Genomic DNA, 16,027 nt, shown 5'->3' on the forward strand with positions numbered 1-16,027 from the left:
GTTATGCCCCTCCTCTCAGCAGTAGCGCGCAGAACTTGAAGCAGTCTAGCAGGAGGTGCACCGGCGTGTGTGGCAGCCTGCGCCTGCGTGCATTCGTTTCCCGCCCAAGGACCGGTGCAGCAGCTGCGTCCTTGCCACAGCCCCGCCCAGGAATGCCCCGCCCCTGGAATGCCTGGCCATGCCCCCGTCGTGCCCTGCCCATCCCCATTGGCGCTACGCCACAGTTTGAATCCCACCACCATGGGAACCTGTTACTAAAATTTTTGGATCCCACCACTGCTTATGCTCCCCTACTCATCCATTAAAATCACTTGGTGACTGGAGGTGGGGAATTGGTCACTTTATGTGAACCTAACCTCAGCTGCATCCACATACTGTTGGGCATTACAGTAGTGTTGTGCTGTAGGGTGTCCTCTTGTCCACACCAGAAAAATCCTATTAGCAAATGACTGCTGTAATGAAATGGCAGTACAATATCCAATGAGGTGTGAGTGAAGCCCTAGGCAGGGGTGGCCAACCTGTGGTGCTCCAGATGTCCATGGACTACAATTCCCATCAGCCCCTGCCTGCATGACCAGTTGGCTGTCCATGAACACCTGGGAATTGTCGTCCATGAACACCTGGAGCACCATAGGTTGGCCACCCCTACAAAGGTAAAAGAGGATATTCCCATGGGAATGTCTCGGATCACCATAGATAAGGATGTAGAAAGCATATGAGATAGCTGAGAAAGCAGCTGAGATTGGGATGAAAATATGTTCTGTCTCTCATTGGCTTTTTCAAATCTTTATGGCTTTTCAAATCTATTTGAGAGCCAGCATGGTGTAGTGGTTAAGAGCATGGACTCTGATCTGGAGAACCAGGTTTGATTCCCCACTCTTCCACATGAGTGACGGACTCTTATCAGGTGAACTGGATTTGTTTCCGTGCTCTTACACATGAAGCCTGCTGGGTGACCTTGAGCTAGGGACAGTTCTTGAGAGCGCTCTCTGCCCCACCTACCTCACAAAGTGCCTGTTGTGGGGAGAAGAGGGAAAAGGAGTTTGTAAGCTGCTTTGAGACTCCTTACAGGAGATAAAGGTGGGATATAAACCCAGGAGCAGCAGTGGCGTAGGAGGTTAAGAGCTCGTGTATCTAATCTGGAGGAACCGGGTTTGATTCCCAGCTCTGCCGCCTGAGCTGTGGAGGCTTATCTGGGGAATTCAGATTAGCCTGTGCACTCCCACACACGCCAGCTGGGTGACCTTGGGCTAGTCACAGCTTCTCAGAGCTCTCTCAGCCCCACCCACCTCACACGGTGTTTGTTGTGAGGGGGGAAGGGCAAGGAGATTGTAAGTCTCCTGCAGGAGAGAAAAGGGGGATATAAATCCAAACTCCTCCTCCTCCTCCCCCTCCCCCTCCTCCTCCTCCTCCTCCTCCTCCTCCTCTTCTTCTTCTTCTTCTTCTTCTTCTTCTTCAAACTCTTCTTCAAACTCTTCTTCTCTTTTTGTCATTTTTGGGAGGCTAGCCAGTGGTGGGATTCAAATAATTTAACAACTGGTTCCGAAAAGGACTGAGTGGTGGGATTACAACCAGTTCTCCAAACCAGACAAAAAATATTAGCTACTGGTTTTACCGATTTGGTGCGAATAGGCTGAATCCCACCACTGAGGCTAGCCATATGTAAAGATTCTTCTAAAAATTAAGATTAAGGCAGGGATACTGGTTTGTTTGTTTTTGGATTACATGATGTTAGTAACAGTTAAATTGAAAATCCTTCCACTGGTGCAATGCTTATGTCAGTTCTCTGATAACTTGCATTTTCGTATGTTCCCAGGTCTGTTGATGGAGTTGACAAAGACCCTAACTTAATTCACATGGAAATCCAGGATGCTGATGGAGGTAGTAACTGGAGTGTTGAAAAACATTTCCTGATATTATTAAAAATCGGTTAGATTAACATTGAGTTAGGAAGCTTGTTTTTCCCGCGTTGGTTTTATTGATACGCATTTAGCAAAGCTGGGTACAAGCGCTATATATCTCTGTTGTCAACTTGATCTGTTAGTGCTTTGCTTTTTGCATTAAACTTTGTTATAATGGTTGTTTCCATTTTTAAAAGGTTACTGATTGAAAAGCCAGTATCTTAAGCCGCAAAACAAATAGTCCACAAACATTCCTCTCCTTCTGAAGCTTTTCCATTCGTTCTTTCGGTTTTTCACACAAAAAAAGTTCAATGCTAAACCGGCAGACATGAAATGCACATATTGCAAGTGGACAGGTTGGTGTAGCCAGGAATAGAGTTTCCGTGTTTGCCTTAGGAGCAGCAGTGGCGTAGTGGCTAAGAGCTCTAATTAGGTGTACTCTAATCTGGAGGAACCGGGTTTGATTCCCCGCTCTGCCGCTTGAGCTGCGGAGGCTTATCTGGGGAATTCACACACACGCCAGCTGGGTGACCTTGGGCTAGTCACAGCTCTGCGGAGCTCTCTCAGCCCCACCTACCTCACAGCGTGTTTGTTGGGGGGGGAGGGAAAGGAGTTTGTAAGCCCCTTTGAGTCTCCTACAGGAGAGAAAGGGGGGAGGATATAAACCCAGTCTCCTGGGGGAGGATATAAACTCTTCTTCTTCTCATGAAGTGCTCACTTATTTATTTATTGAACTTATAGGCCGCCTCATCCCCGAAGGGCTCGAGGCGGCTCACAATACGGCTGTTCTACCAAACAGCAAATCAACAGCATAAAACACTAAACCCGTTAAAACTTATGCAGCAATTACAACAACAAGGAACTATAAATTAAAACAACCAAAGTTTTTATAAAACAGAAGTTACCCTACAAAGATGCCACATAATGCCTTTTGGATTAAGATAAGATTTCCCGTCACAGACTTCTTTTCCACCTAAGGCTGTCCAATGCCTCAAGCTCCTGACTGCTGGAATTTTTCATGCATGCTTTGAAAACAGCTGGTTCTCAGTTAAAGATAAATAGTGTTGTCAACCTCCAGATGGTAGCTGGAAATCTCCTGGGATTAAAACTGATCTCTAGGCAACAGAGATCAATTTGCCAGAAGAAAATGGCCACTTTAAAAGGTGGATTCTAAGCGTTATACCCCATTGAAGTCCCTCCCGTCCTCAGGCTCCAAAATCTCCAGGTATTTTGCAACTCAGAGCTGGTAACGCTAGGGATAGAGGCGTAGCTCCAAGGGGGCCAGGGGTGTGTGAGATTAGAGTCCACCGCTCTTAACCACTACACCACACTGGTATATGAAGAAGTGTGTATGCACCTGACAATTTATACCAAGAAGAAGAAGAAGAGTTTGGATTTATATCCCCCCTTTCTCTCCTGTAAGAGACTCAAGGGGGCTTACAATCTCCTTGCCCTTCCCCCCTCACAACAAACACCCTGTGAGGTGGGTGGGGCTGAGAGAGCTCCAAGAAGCTGTGACTAGCCCAAGGTCACCCAGCTGGCGTGGGAGTGCACAGGCTAATCTGAATTCCCCAGATAAGCCTCCACAGCTCAGGCGGCAGAGCTGGAAATCAAACCCAGTTCCTCCAGACTAGATACACGAGCTCTTAACCTCCCACGCCACTGCTGCTCCTAGCAAAGAATAAAACTTTGCTGCTCTTAAAGGTGCCACTGGACTCAAAACGTTTTTCTGCCTTGTCAGAACGTGAGGCAAACTAGTCAGCAAACTTGTCTGGGAACTTTCTCCTGCCTCAGCCAACTGGGCTAAATGCTGTTGGAAGGGAAGCCCTCCAAGACAATGGGAACAATATGATATACACAATGCCAGATAAACGCTTTTCTGTCATGTATATCATCATTATGACTCAGTTTAATAAGCTGCTGTACGAAAAGAGCGGCGGCAAAGATGAAGCAGCGTGTCCGGCATTTATTTGCAGTCTGTTTACAAAATGGTTTGTGTTCTCTTCAGGTTTTCACTACGTGGTCTGTCCTTTTCACAACTGTTCTCATGGACAGCTGGGAGTCCCATTCCTCGGCCGTATCGACCACAACTCCTTGACAGTTCAGGATGACTACATATTCCTTCAGGTAATGTTGCTATTAGTCTCCACTTGGTTTCTTTTTTCGAGTCTGTCCACACTGTAAAAACCAAGTGGAAACTCTTGCTCACATTATACTCGACTGTCCGAGATATGTGGGTGTTAGGAATTTCTCTTCTGGGCGGGTCTTAGACAAATCTGAAAGAGACTATGGCCCTTTCCCCACTCACTGTTTGCTGCACACTACTCTCGCCGAGTAGCACGGGGTCCAACTGCACTCCCCACTACAGGGGCGGCGACAATGCAGCCGCCCCGACTCTGCTGCTCTTGCGCCCCCTCAGCGTGGGTCATTCTGGCGCTGCTCAAAATGGCGCCTTTTGATGACCCCGCACAGAGCGTGGGACAGTGGGGAAGCCCAGGGAACACGACCCTCGCGCTAAAAAGGTCCTGGACCAAACGAAACGGACGTCATTTTAAAATTGGGCAAACGGCCTCTGACAACTCTGTTGTGGAGCTTTTGTTAAATAACACAGAGGCCACGCTCTTGGAAAAAGCAGCAAGATTTCTTTTACAAGTGACAGAATTTTCTAAGTAACGTCCAATGCTAGATACAGTTTCTCTGTCTGTGTTTTGAATGTACTTTTGATTTGTACTTTAGAAATGTCTGTAACGCTCTGGAGCCTATTTTAATATGCCTAATAAAGGTTGTTGTATTGGGTTGCTATTAGCAGACAAATGAAAAAATGGAGGCCTATGAACCGGAAATCCATGAGGCCTATGGCACTGGAAACAGCTTGAAATTCATCCAATATTATAAGGGGTTTCTTTATATTACCAAGCCCCTGAACAGTGAAACTGTTCAGCTATCCACAACGGGTTCTGTTAAGCTCATTTTGGATAGCAGCTGACCCTTTGACTGAGAAATCACTTGTGTCGATGCTTAGATTGGACTGAACGGCCTGTGTGGTTTTCACCTGGCTACCATTTAGTCAGCTCTGATTTTGTAAGCTTTCTTCCAGTGACAGATGACGAATGGAAAGCAGCAGCTCAAAGCAGCACGTGGCGTATGTTTCGAGATGCCTTTCCATGACCTAAATCTGTGTAACCATCGCTCTATTAACCTCCGGTTTCTACCTGGAATTAATAGTGTTGTGATCAGTCGCTGGCAGATAAAAAACTATTCCTGCTCCTAAAAGACCATTTTAGTAAGGTACAGCATTTCCATCATTCTACAGTACAGGGAGCATGTGATAGAACAGCAGGATTCAGCCTTCGCTAGCAGCATTGCCTTTTCTTATTACACTAATACCGTGTTTCCCCGAAAATAAGACAATGTCTTAAATTAATTTTTGCTCCCAAAGATACGCTATGTCTTATTTTCAGGGGATGTCTTATTTTTCCGCTCCACAGCTGCATGCTCTGGTGTTCTTTTCGGCGGGCATGCTTCCAAACAAAAACTTTGCTACATCTTACTTCCGAGCGATGCTTTATATTTAGCACTTCAGCAAAACCTCTACTACGTCTTATTTTCAGGGGATGTCTTATTTTAGGGGAAACAGGGTAAGAACAACAAAATTAATTTTGGTTTGGTTTGGTGAACAACAGCTGCAATAACAATACAGTAATCATAATAATAGGCAACAAACATCAAAGAACATACTATCAGCCACATGAAATAAATATTGATCATATTATAATGAAACATTCCAACTACAATAAGTATAATGTTTTAAACAGAGAGTTATAACAACAGAAGCATCAACGTGATATCATCCAAATGTCACATGAACCAAGGCATCAGTAATCATAACATAACATCATAGAATAACAGAAGCAACAGCATTATAACATTTCAACATCATCAACATCATAGTACTAGTCAGGACCCGGGGCAAAATTAGTGCAAAATTTTACGAGACAGGGCCCAAAAAGTGCCAAACTAGTTTCCCCAGAATTTGAATATCCACGGACATCTTATCCAAGAGCAACCTTTACCACCCAAAGAGCCATTTGGACCCATTTTCCACAGCCCCGAAGATCTACCGAGCTGGACCACCTCCAGTTCGGCCCCTCCACTCACCTTTCCTTCCACCGCTGGGAGGGAAACCCCCTCTGCCCGAAGGAGCAGGCAGCCACCTGCTCCATGGGGCAAAGGGGGGGGGGGTGGCTACGGGGATGGCAGAGGGGGGTATGGCAGCTGCTCTGGAGGGACATGCCCATGCTACCCTCTGACCTCCAGGGGTCGGAGGGCAGTGTGGACATATCCCTCCAGCCCTCCAGAGCAGGGCTGAAAGGAGAGGTGAGTGGAGGGGACGCGAAAAGCTGCGCCCTCACGCATAGAGCCCCCTCCGGTTCGACCCCTCCACTCACCTTTCCTTCCAGCGCTGCTCTGGAGGGCTGGAGGGATATGCCATTTGCTGCATTTGTTTCATGATTGAAATTAATGGATAGACCTGTCCTGCACAGCTACAATCTGGAGGAGCTGGATTTGAATCCCAGCTCTGCCGCCTGAGCTGTGGAGGCTTATCTGGGGAATTCAGATTAGCCTGTGCACTCCAATACACACCAGCTGGGTGACCTTGGGCTAGTCACAGTTCCTCGGAGCTCTCTCAGCCCCACCCACCTCACAGGGTGTTTGTTGTGAAAGGGGGGGAAGGGAAAGGAGTTCGTAAGCCCCTTTGAGTCTCTTTAAAAGAGAGAAAGGGGGGATATAAATCCAACTCTTCTTCTTCTTCTTCTTCTTCTTCTTCTTCTTCTTCTTCTTCTTCTTCTTCTTCTTCTTCTTCTTCTTCTTCTTCTTCTTCTTGTCGGGGAAAACAAACTTTATTCGTGAGCGCTTTGCAAGAAAATAGCAATTGGATGAACTGCAAGCAGAGGAAACCTCTGTGGGGAATAAATATAGCAAATGACAGCAGCAAATGGTGGACACAAGCTGCTACGAAAATGAAAGCGAGGGCTCCAATGGGGAAAAAGGGATGGAAAGCCGAAAAAACCACATCTCCTGCCTGTTCTGTTTACTCAGCCAAGCAGGAGACATCGTGAAGATGACTTGCGGGGGAAAAATTCATATTTTAGCAACTTTGAGACATCTTGAGGAAAAATAAAACATCCTGAGGACATCTTGGGGAAAAACCTGTGCGGACTTTCTCCCCAAGATGCCTTTTTTTCCTGTCCTCAGGACATCTTACTTACTTAGTCTATAAAATTATGCATGGGATAGAAAATGTTGACAGACTCTTTCTCACAATACTAGAACCAGGGGGCGTACACTGAAAATGCTGGGGGGAAGAATTAGGACTAATAAAAGGAAACACTTCTTCACGCATGATTGGTGTTTGGAATATGCTGCCACAGGAGGTGGTGATGGCCACTAACCTGGATAGCTTTAAAAGGGGCTTGGACAGATTTATGGAGGAGAAGTCGATCTCTGGCTACCAATCTTGATCCTCTTTGATCTGAGATTGCAAATGCCTTAACAGACCAGGTGCTTGGGAGCAGCAGCCGCAGAAGGCCATTGCTTTCACATCCTGCACGTGAGCTCCCAAAGGCACCTGGTGGACCACTGCAAGTAGCAGAGAGCTGGACTAGATGGACTCTGGTCTGATCCAGCAGGCTAGTTCTTATGTTCTTATGGCTCCCAATCTTGATCCTCTTTGATCTCAGATTGCAAATGCCTTAGCAGACCAGGTGCTCAGGAGAAGCAGCAGCAGAAGGCCATTGCTTTCACCTCCTGCATGTGAGCTTCCAAAGGCACCTGGTGGGCCACTGCGAGTAGCAGAGAGCTGGACTAGATGGACTCTGGTCTGATCCAGCAGGCTAGTTCTTATGTTCTTATGTTCTTACTTGAGCTGTGTAAAAAGGACCCAACTTCACATGGGTAGCTGTGTAAACAAAATTGGACAGTTGGGCATTTGGTGCCCTTCAGTGGCCTGGAGTGTGACTGGGAGAGCTATAAAAAGCTAAGCAAACACGGTGGAAATCTGGTTGGTTTGTTTTTAATTTAAAAATCAGCATTTACAAACTTTAGCAGAAACAGAGTGCAAGATACTAGACACGATAAAAATAATTAATTAATTCTCCCAAGCTCTTCACATATATTGAATCCTTATAACAACCCAGGAAAGATGTTGGTATTATTACCACCATACTCCAGGTGTAAAAAGAGTCAGGTGTAAAAAGAGCAGAGAGGTAAACTGCTGTATTACAGTCAAAGCTCTGGTCAGGACCTGAGTTTGATCACAATGGGAGTTGATTTCAGGTAGACGACTCAAGGTTGACTCAGCCTTCCATCCTTCCAAGGTCGGTAAAATGCGCTCCCAACTTGTGGGGGGTAAATTATAGACGACTGGGGAATGCAATGGCAGGCCACGCTGTAGACCAGGGGTGTCCAATTGGCCATGCTGGCAGGGGCTGGTGGGAATCGTAGTCCATGAACATCTGGGGCACCAGAGTTGGACACCCCTGCTGTAAACAAAGTCAGTCTAGTAAACATCGAGATGTGAAGTCACCCCATAGGTGTAGGGTAGAAGAGCTTAACGCCCAGTGATCTGCCCAAAGCCTGCAGATGCGAGATTAGAATGTATCTGGTGGCGTAGAGCAATCACCTTAGCTAGGTGTAATGCCCTGCCTTCTTCCTTTAGCCTTGGACGCCACCTTGGAATTCCACATAAAGAAAGGAAATGCCCGTGTGGCATGGGTTCTGTGGAAACAGTATCTCACATGCTGTTGAATTGTCCTTTTTATGAGATAGATAGGAAGAAGCACATAATCCCCTTCCTGCATGGAAGTGAAGGCACTACAGATAAACAGAAGGTTATATATCTTTTAAACAGCCACAACTATGAGCTGTTGGAAGCGGTGGCTACATTTTTAAATGGTGTTATTTTAACTCGCCAGAAGTTGTAAAGGCTGTTATTATCTTGCAATGTTCATATTAAACTATTTATATGCCATAAAAGTTATTCGAAATCGAATCAAATGTATCCCATAATTAAATTTAAAATCATTTCGCAACTAGATAGCACTGAGATACATTATGCACGGCACAGTGTCCAGACAGCTGGTCTTCATCAACATCGTTTTTTTAAAAAAAATCAGTTTTCACATTTGAATCTGTGTGATGACTTTACCATCTCTTGCTTCTTCTCCCTTTTTTGATGTCTCCCCTTTATGTGATCATCGACAAAGAGCGGGGAAACTAGACAGGAACCCAATGCAGCCCCATCAGCTCGGTCTTACGCCAATGTGTAAACAAACAATCAAAATAGAAGATATCTTCTCTCATACAATAAAAAACTTTGCCAACAAAAACGTTTTCTGTCCGGAACATGGGCTGCTTCAAATCCAGTTCGCCTTTTCCTTAATCGCCTTTTCACCTTACAGGAGGGTAAACAGCTGGCCTTTGCTTGAGGTTTTAGAATTATTTATAATCTCTATACCTTCGTCCCTGTAGGCATGAAGGAGTAACTTATCGGGATTGTCTGTTACACTTTCAATGCGGGAAGCTGACAAACTTGAATTTTCCTTTGTCTCAATTTGAAATTTAACACCAAGTTGATCCTACCGCTGGTTTATAGGAGGATGAAACGGAAACATGATTGAAAGCGCAGTGCTGTTTGATTTCCCCTTGGTGGCTGAGATATCAGACTGGAAATTGGCACGTATTCCAGGGCACGGCTTTGCTTTCCAGCCTCCCGCTGCCCATTTTCAAAGAATATCGTAAAACACCATAATGCAATAATTGCTTCAAAGTCAACCAGTTGGAACCATGTGCATGTTTACAAAATAATCCTCTATGGTTTGAACCCACACACTGTTTTTCAAAGCAAAGGGGGGGAAACCCGCAAAATATACTGCCATGAGATGCTTGCCGTCACCACTACAATACTGGAATGAAAATTGAGGTGCCTGCTCAGAACATATTTCTTTTGTTCATGTTCATATGCCAGCTTGACCTGCACATACATTTTGAAAAGTGGCAGGAAAGGCGCAGAGCCCTCTGAATGTATTCATCACTTTGAAGAATAAAATCACAATTGAAATGGAAGTTGTTGTTTTGCCAATGCGTGCATCTTCAAGGGGGCCGCAAGGAATGCCGAGAACAGTAGAGTGTTGCTCAGTGTTTAAAAAGCCCTTGTGATTTCATAGTTGCCTTGAAAACTGAGGTCATGGAATGTAATATTGGGTGAGATCTAAAAGTTTTGTTCCGTTAATGGTAGAGGCTTCATGTTCTGCTGGTGGAAAACGGAGTATGATCGAGTAACGTTTTATATTAAATACAAACATTTGTGAGGTGCTTTGGAGAACACTTGAGTGTCTCGGGTCGTTTCCTCACTTACAAAATGGAGGTCGTAAGCTGCGGTAGGAGGTTAAGAGCTCGTGTATCTAATCTGGAGGACCCGGGTTTGATTCCCAGCTCTGCTGCCTGAGCTGTGGAGGCTTATCTGGGGAATTCAGATTAGCCTGTACACTCCCACACACGCCAGCTGGGTGACCTTGGGCTAGTCACAGTTCTTCGGAGCTCTCTCAGTTCCACCCACCTCACAGGGTGTTTGTTGTGAGGGGGGAAGGGCAAGGAGTTTGTAAGCCCCTTTGAGTCTCCTGCAGGAGAGAAAGGGGGGATATGAATCCAAACTCTTCTTCTTTGCTGTGGGACCTTTTGAGTGCAGCTTCCGGGTCCCCATTGCAGCCTCCGCCCCCCTGGTCCACTGAATGCAGCGGCCACGCAGCAGCTACGCAGGACTCCCCACAATCCGCTCAGGGGCTGTCCTGATGGGCTGCTGCGTTCTGCTGGGGCGGGAATTTTTTTTATTGGAAAAAGGACGAATCAACATCTCCATGTCCAGACGTGGATTTTAAGCATTTAAAATTAAAAAAATAAAAACCCAGGCTGCGTCGTCGCCTACTGTTGGGCCGGGGATGGCTCAGATCACTCAGGCAGCAATGGGAAAGTATCAAACCGGGAGTCATCCCGGGCTTCTCCCACTCCCCAGCAGCTCGAAGGCGCGGGGTTTTCAAAAAGGTGCCTCGACCATCCAGGGAGCAGAAATGCAGAGTGGGAGCTGAGGAGGGAAGGAGGAGTGGCTTAGAACCGGGGATTTGCTGCGTGGTGAGGTGGTAGTGGGGAATCGTCGCCAGGAGCCCCTCAAGCCCGTGCGGAAAGCCTTAGCACGCAGCAAATGGTGAGTGGGGAAACTACCTCAGTCTTCCTTCAACAGCTGCCTTTTAAGGTTTTTAACAGCTCCATCCATAACTGGCTGTCAGACTGCCCTGCCCTCTCCAAAGAGCTTCCCTGCATCACAGAAAGCCCAAAAAACAAGAACCCCCCGTGAAAATCCCCCATAGGGGATAACCCACGGGGGATGGATGGGCAGCGAAAGCTGGCTAAGGTTAGCTCCGCCCCATGACTCGCTCCCAGAACGCCCCCATCCATGCTGTCCCTGGGCAGGGACAGCAGTTTATGGGTTAAGCACCGTGGAGCCTGCCCAACAGGGTAAGTCTGCCCCTTTCTGGTGTCAGTGTAACACTGTGCCAGCTCCAGAGGCGGATCCAGACCCCTCCTCTAAATTGGGCTGTAATGATGACCATTGTTATTCTCAGGATTGTCCTGATGCAGGTGGCCAGGCTCAACTCCCCCACCCCCACCCAGGCCAGGCCAGGATACTTACCTGGTCTGTGACCCTCAAAGGGAAGGAAGGCTGCTTGTCTAAGGTAGACAAGAGAGCCAGCCAGCAAATGGTTGAAAGGGGGCATTGGACCAGGGAATCAAACCAGGCCCAGGTGTAGGGGCTATTAGGTGAATGGGGCAAGTGCCCAGGCTTGTCCCCCAGTAACATAGCACCAAGGGGGCAGCGTGGAGCACAACAGACCGGGTGCATGCCGGCGGGGGGCATTCTGGGGCGCAGGCATGCCCCGGGCGCAGCTCCCCCTCGCTCCACCCCTGATGCCCCCCCCAGGACATAAGAGGAGGGAGCAAGACCAGAGGCAGATTTCACAGGCAGGCTGGGGCGCAGTGTTGAAGAAGAAGAAGAGGAAGAGGAAGAGGAAGAGGAGTTTGGATTTATATCCTCCCTTTCTCTCCTATAGGAGACTCAAAGGGGCTCACAATCTCCTTGCCCTTCCCCCCTCACAACAAACACCCTGTGAGGTAGGTGGGGCTGAGAGAGCTCTGAGAAACTGTGACTAGCCCAAGGTCACCCAGCTGACGTGTGTGGGAGTGTACAGGCTAATCTGAATTCCCCAGATAAGCCTCCACAGCTCAGGCGGCAGAGCGGAGAATCAAACCCAATTCCTCCCGATTAGATACATGAGCTCTTAACCTCCTATACCACTGCGTAGAAGAAGAAGAAGAAGAAGGCGACGACGACGACGACGACGAGAGGGCCGTTCCAGAGGAGAAAAGGAGGCGCCAATGGGGCTCAGCCAGCCGGCATCCTACTTCCCTGATTCTGGGGGCTAAAGAGCTCCAACATGGAGGGCAGAAAAGGGGGAAGGCAGCTTCCCAGCCGGGTGCGCTCACAGGATTCTCTCTCAAGGAAAAGCTTGCTCACGGCAGAGCTGAGATGGGAGGTTTTGACATGTAGCCCCAAGCTGTGCCAGCTTTCTGTTGAAGTGGCACAGCTTGTTATATCAATTCTCTGCTCAGTGTTTAATCAGCAGTAATGATACACACTATAGTGTCTTGCACAAATATGAATTGCTGAAATAACCCCTTGTAAAAACAGTGTCGTTTCCCCCCCTTTCCACAGACTTCGTCAGCAAATCAAACAAAATATTATGTGTCTTACCGTCGGAATGAATTTGTACAGATGAAACTGCCAAAGTACGCGTTACCCAAGGTAATCATCCACAAAATACATTATTAATTTCCTTCTTCCCTAACCCAGAAGAGATTTGTTCTATGCTTCAGTGGATTTTTTTTCTATAAATGTAGTCGACCCACGCGGTCAGCGTAAGAACGAGACGAGACGCGGAGATAACATCTGGTGGAGATCGCCAGCAGCGGGAGACCGGAGGTCCGTGTTCCTAGCGAGTCTCCCGTCTGCCAGTTCCTGGCACCTTTTATTGTTATTCTATTGAAGTGTAGGAGGGAGGACCCGGGGGAGTTCGGGAGGCGGGAGGTGAGGAGATCATCATGTGATGCATGATCTCATCTGGCTACGTCTTGAGGAGAGGAAGCGTGCAGCGTCTGAGCCTAATCCTCACCTGGGGGCAAGACCATTGTCCCTCGCCCGGTGACCTTAAGGCCAGACAGTTCATGACCCGTGACTCATGGGGGGGATGAGGAGTAAAGGTAGAGTGCGATCGACCCGGCAACAAGGAGGCGCGCAGGTCCGTTGGCGTCCCAACGTTCTACTACGGCACTGCTGGGTCGGCAGTGCACTACTACATATAAATCCCTCAGTGCATTTAGTGTTTGCGCTGGTGTTTAGCTATTTCTTCTTCGGAGAATTCTTTGCAGCCTGCAACTGTGAGCTGAAATATGCTGCCGGTTCTGAGTGAGTAAAATGTTGTCTTTAAAAAAACCCACATTTCACTGATTTCACAAAGGCTTTTTTTCTATGCCGAATTACCCCTCTGTTGGCACAGGGAATGCCCCGATGCAATGGGGAGTTTCGCACAGCCCTTGGATGCAGGTCATTCAGACCACATCGGTTTTCATAGGGATTTTACTGAGTAGATATGTAAACAAAGTTTATTCCCTTTTACTCTTGTTCTTCCCTAGTTTATTCATATTCTTCAGTGTCACCTTCGCCTCTTTCCTGTTTAATATTAGCAGAGTGGCCTCTGTATCCTTTAATTGTCAAATAATGCCAGTGAGATTGGTTTGGGAATTTGAAATATAATGGGTTAATTGAGGAGGAGCTGTGACTCAGTGGTAGAGCATCTGGGTGGCTTGCAGAAGGTTCCAGGAAGTGGCGTATCTGCCAGAGGGACATGGAGGGGTTTCAATTTACCCCGGGCGCCACTGATTAGATAACGTGGAGTGTGCCTGTCGCGCCCGTGGCAGGTTCACTGCTCGGCTGCTCCTGAAGGAACAGCCAGGCTGGGAGCCCGCCATGGCCCACTGGGCACCCTCCACGTTATCTAATCAGTGGCGCCCGGGGTCAATTGAAATCCCCCCATGTCCCTCTGGCAGATAAGCCACTGCCTGGAACCTTCTGCAAGCCACCCAGATGCTCTACCACTGAGTCACAGCTCATCCTCAATTAACCCATTATATTTCAAATTCCCTGCCCTCCTCCTCCAGCTAAGGTAAGGGGGGCACAGGAGGAGCATCAGGCACCATTTCTCCCCGGTACACCTCTGGTTCCAGGTTCTATCCCCAGCATCTTCAGTTGAAAGAACCAGGTAATGAGAAATTTGTAACTGAACTCATGAAGTGCCGCTGCTAGTGTGAGAAGACAACACAGATCTCGAGGGACCAAGGGCCTGATTCAGAATAAGGTAGTTCCATGTAAGTTAGATCCTGCCGATCCACTGTGCTGGCAGAGGCACTTTCTTTTAAGGAGGAGTTTCCGCCTTGCCGCAGGGGAAGACGCTTTGGCTGAAGGAAAGGATCTCTCCTATCGGAACTGCTTTGTGGGACTGAATTGTCTCTCTGCTGTGTGGAAAAGACAAGTAGCTGCTGGTACACGTCTACCTCCTTTTTCCCCTTTCAGGATTTGCAAATTATCAGCACGGACGAGAGCCAGGTGTTTGTGGCTGTTCAGGAATGGTATCAGTCAGACACATACAACCTCTACCAGTCGGATGCTCAGGGCGTCTCGTACTCCATCATGCTGGAAAATGTCAGGAGCACCAAGCAGCCTGAAGAGAACGTACTGATAGATATTCTGGAGGTAAAATGCCCTGGGCTGATGAGGCTTTTTCCTTTTTTCCTTTTTTTGCTGACTCCTCGTTTCTTGCTCATTCTTGTAACCTATTTGGCAGTTGTTTGTTAATTGTGTTTTTCCTCCTCAAAAATTGGTTCCTAAAATACCTTACGAGTATATAGGAATGGCACTTTTGATGAGTTCATTTGGACCAAACTATTGTTAAGACTCTGAATGTTTGATGTATTTATCTGTCTTTTATGGGCAATTGTTTTATTGTAACTTGGAATGCCAATAAAGGCTTGTCTACTAAAAAAAATAGTTTACGATAAACCAATACAAATAGCATCGTATATTTTAGAAAGATCCCGGCCTAGAAAGGTTGCTTAATTGCTGCCTTATCATCATCCTCTGGTCTTGTTGATAGCATTTTAAAGATGTTCTAAAAGGTCGTTGTGCATGTTATTAGAAAGCAGAAGGCCATTGCTTTCACATCCTGCACGTGAGCTCCCAAAGGCACCTGGTGGGCCACTGCGAGTAGCAGAGTGCTGGACTAGATGGACTCTGGTCTGATCCAGCAGGCTAGTTGTTATGTTCTTAATCCCTACTGCTGTTGTCTTGTTTGGAAAGTTTGAGCGTTTGGAACTCACACCTAAGAATATGCACATCTGGCCACATCTACGTTTTATATTCTGGGCATGAAAAGCAACTACTCAGCGTAATGTTACAGCTGACAAAACTGTTTTTCCAAGCTTTATTTGCATTATGAAAAATGGAACGAAATAATGTTACCGGATTATTCTTGGCAACTGGAAGGTTTGGAGGAGGGAACATCAGGGGTTTTGATGTCATGTACACCATTATGCCTCTTCTGGTGAAAACCTGAAAGTGACATAGTCTAGGAATCACCAGAAACTCTGTGGTAAAATCAGAGTTTCTGGCAATTTTTAGAGCCATTCTCCTTCACTTCAGTTTTCACTAGAAATGATGTAATGGTATAATGCTCATGCACAGCTACACAACTCCATTTTTTCGTTCTCTTACTACTGCTTGGAGTGGTGGCAGGCAACGGCCTGGGGACAGAGGATTCCCTATTCCAAACAGGACTGGCAGGCCTAGCACCAACAGCTCAAGGCGCTTGCCATATCTGAGTTATGGTTTGGTCTTTGTCTACCTTACAATGTTTTAATGCTGGCTTTTAGCTTCAAATCTCCAATGAATAACAATTGTTTGA

At 47.0% G+C, this 16,027-nt stretch overlaps 1 protein-coding gene across 1 annotated transcript in view; it reads left to right on the plus strand.

The window, feature by feature from the left end:
* Nucleotides 1-16,027, plus strand: part of SORCS2 (sortilin related VPS10 domain containing receptor 2) — a 214,988-nt gene that overhangs the window by 152,047 nt on the left and 46,914 nt on the right. The window contains 4 exon segments of the mRNA XM_048515360.1: nt 1,817-1,881; nt 3,910-4,028; nt 12,727-12,816; nt 14,641-14,820. Of these exon segments, the coding sequence (XP_048371317.1) occupies nt 1,817-1,881; nt 3,910-4,028; nt 12,727-12,816; nt 14,641-14,820 (454 nt within the window).

This window comes from Sphaerodactylus townsendi, linkage group LG14, assembly GCF_021028975.2.
Source record: "Sphaerodactylus townsendi isolate TG3544 linkage group LG14, MPM_Stown_v2.3, whole genome shotgun sequence".
In the NCBI taxonomy this organism is placed as follows: domain Eukaryota; kingdom Metazoa; phylum Chordata; class Lepidosauria; order Squamata; family Sphaerodactylidae; genus Sphaerodactylus; species Sphaerodactylus townsendi.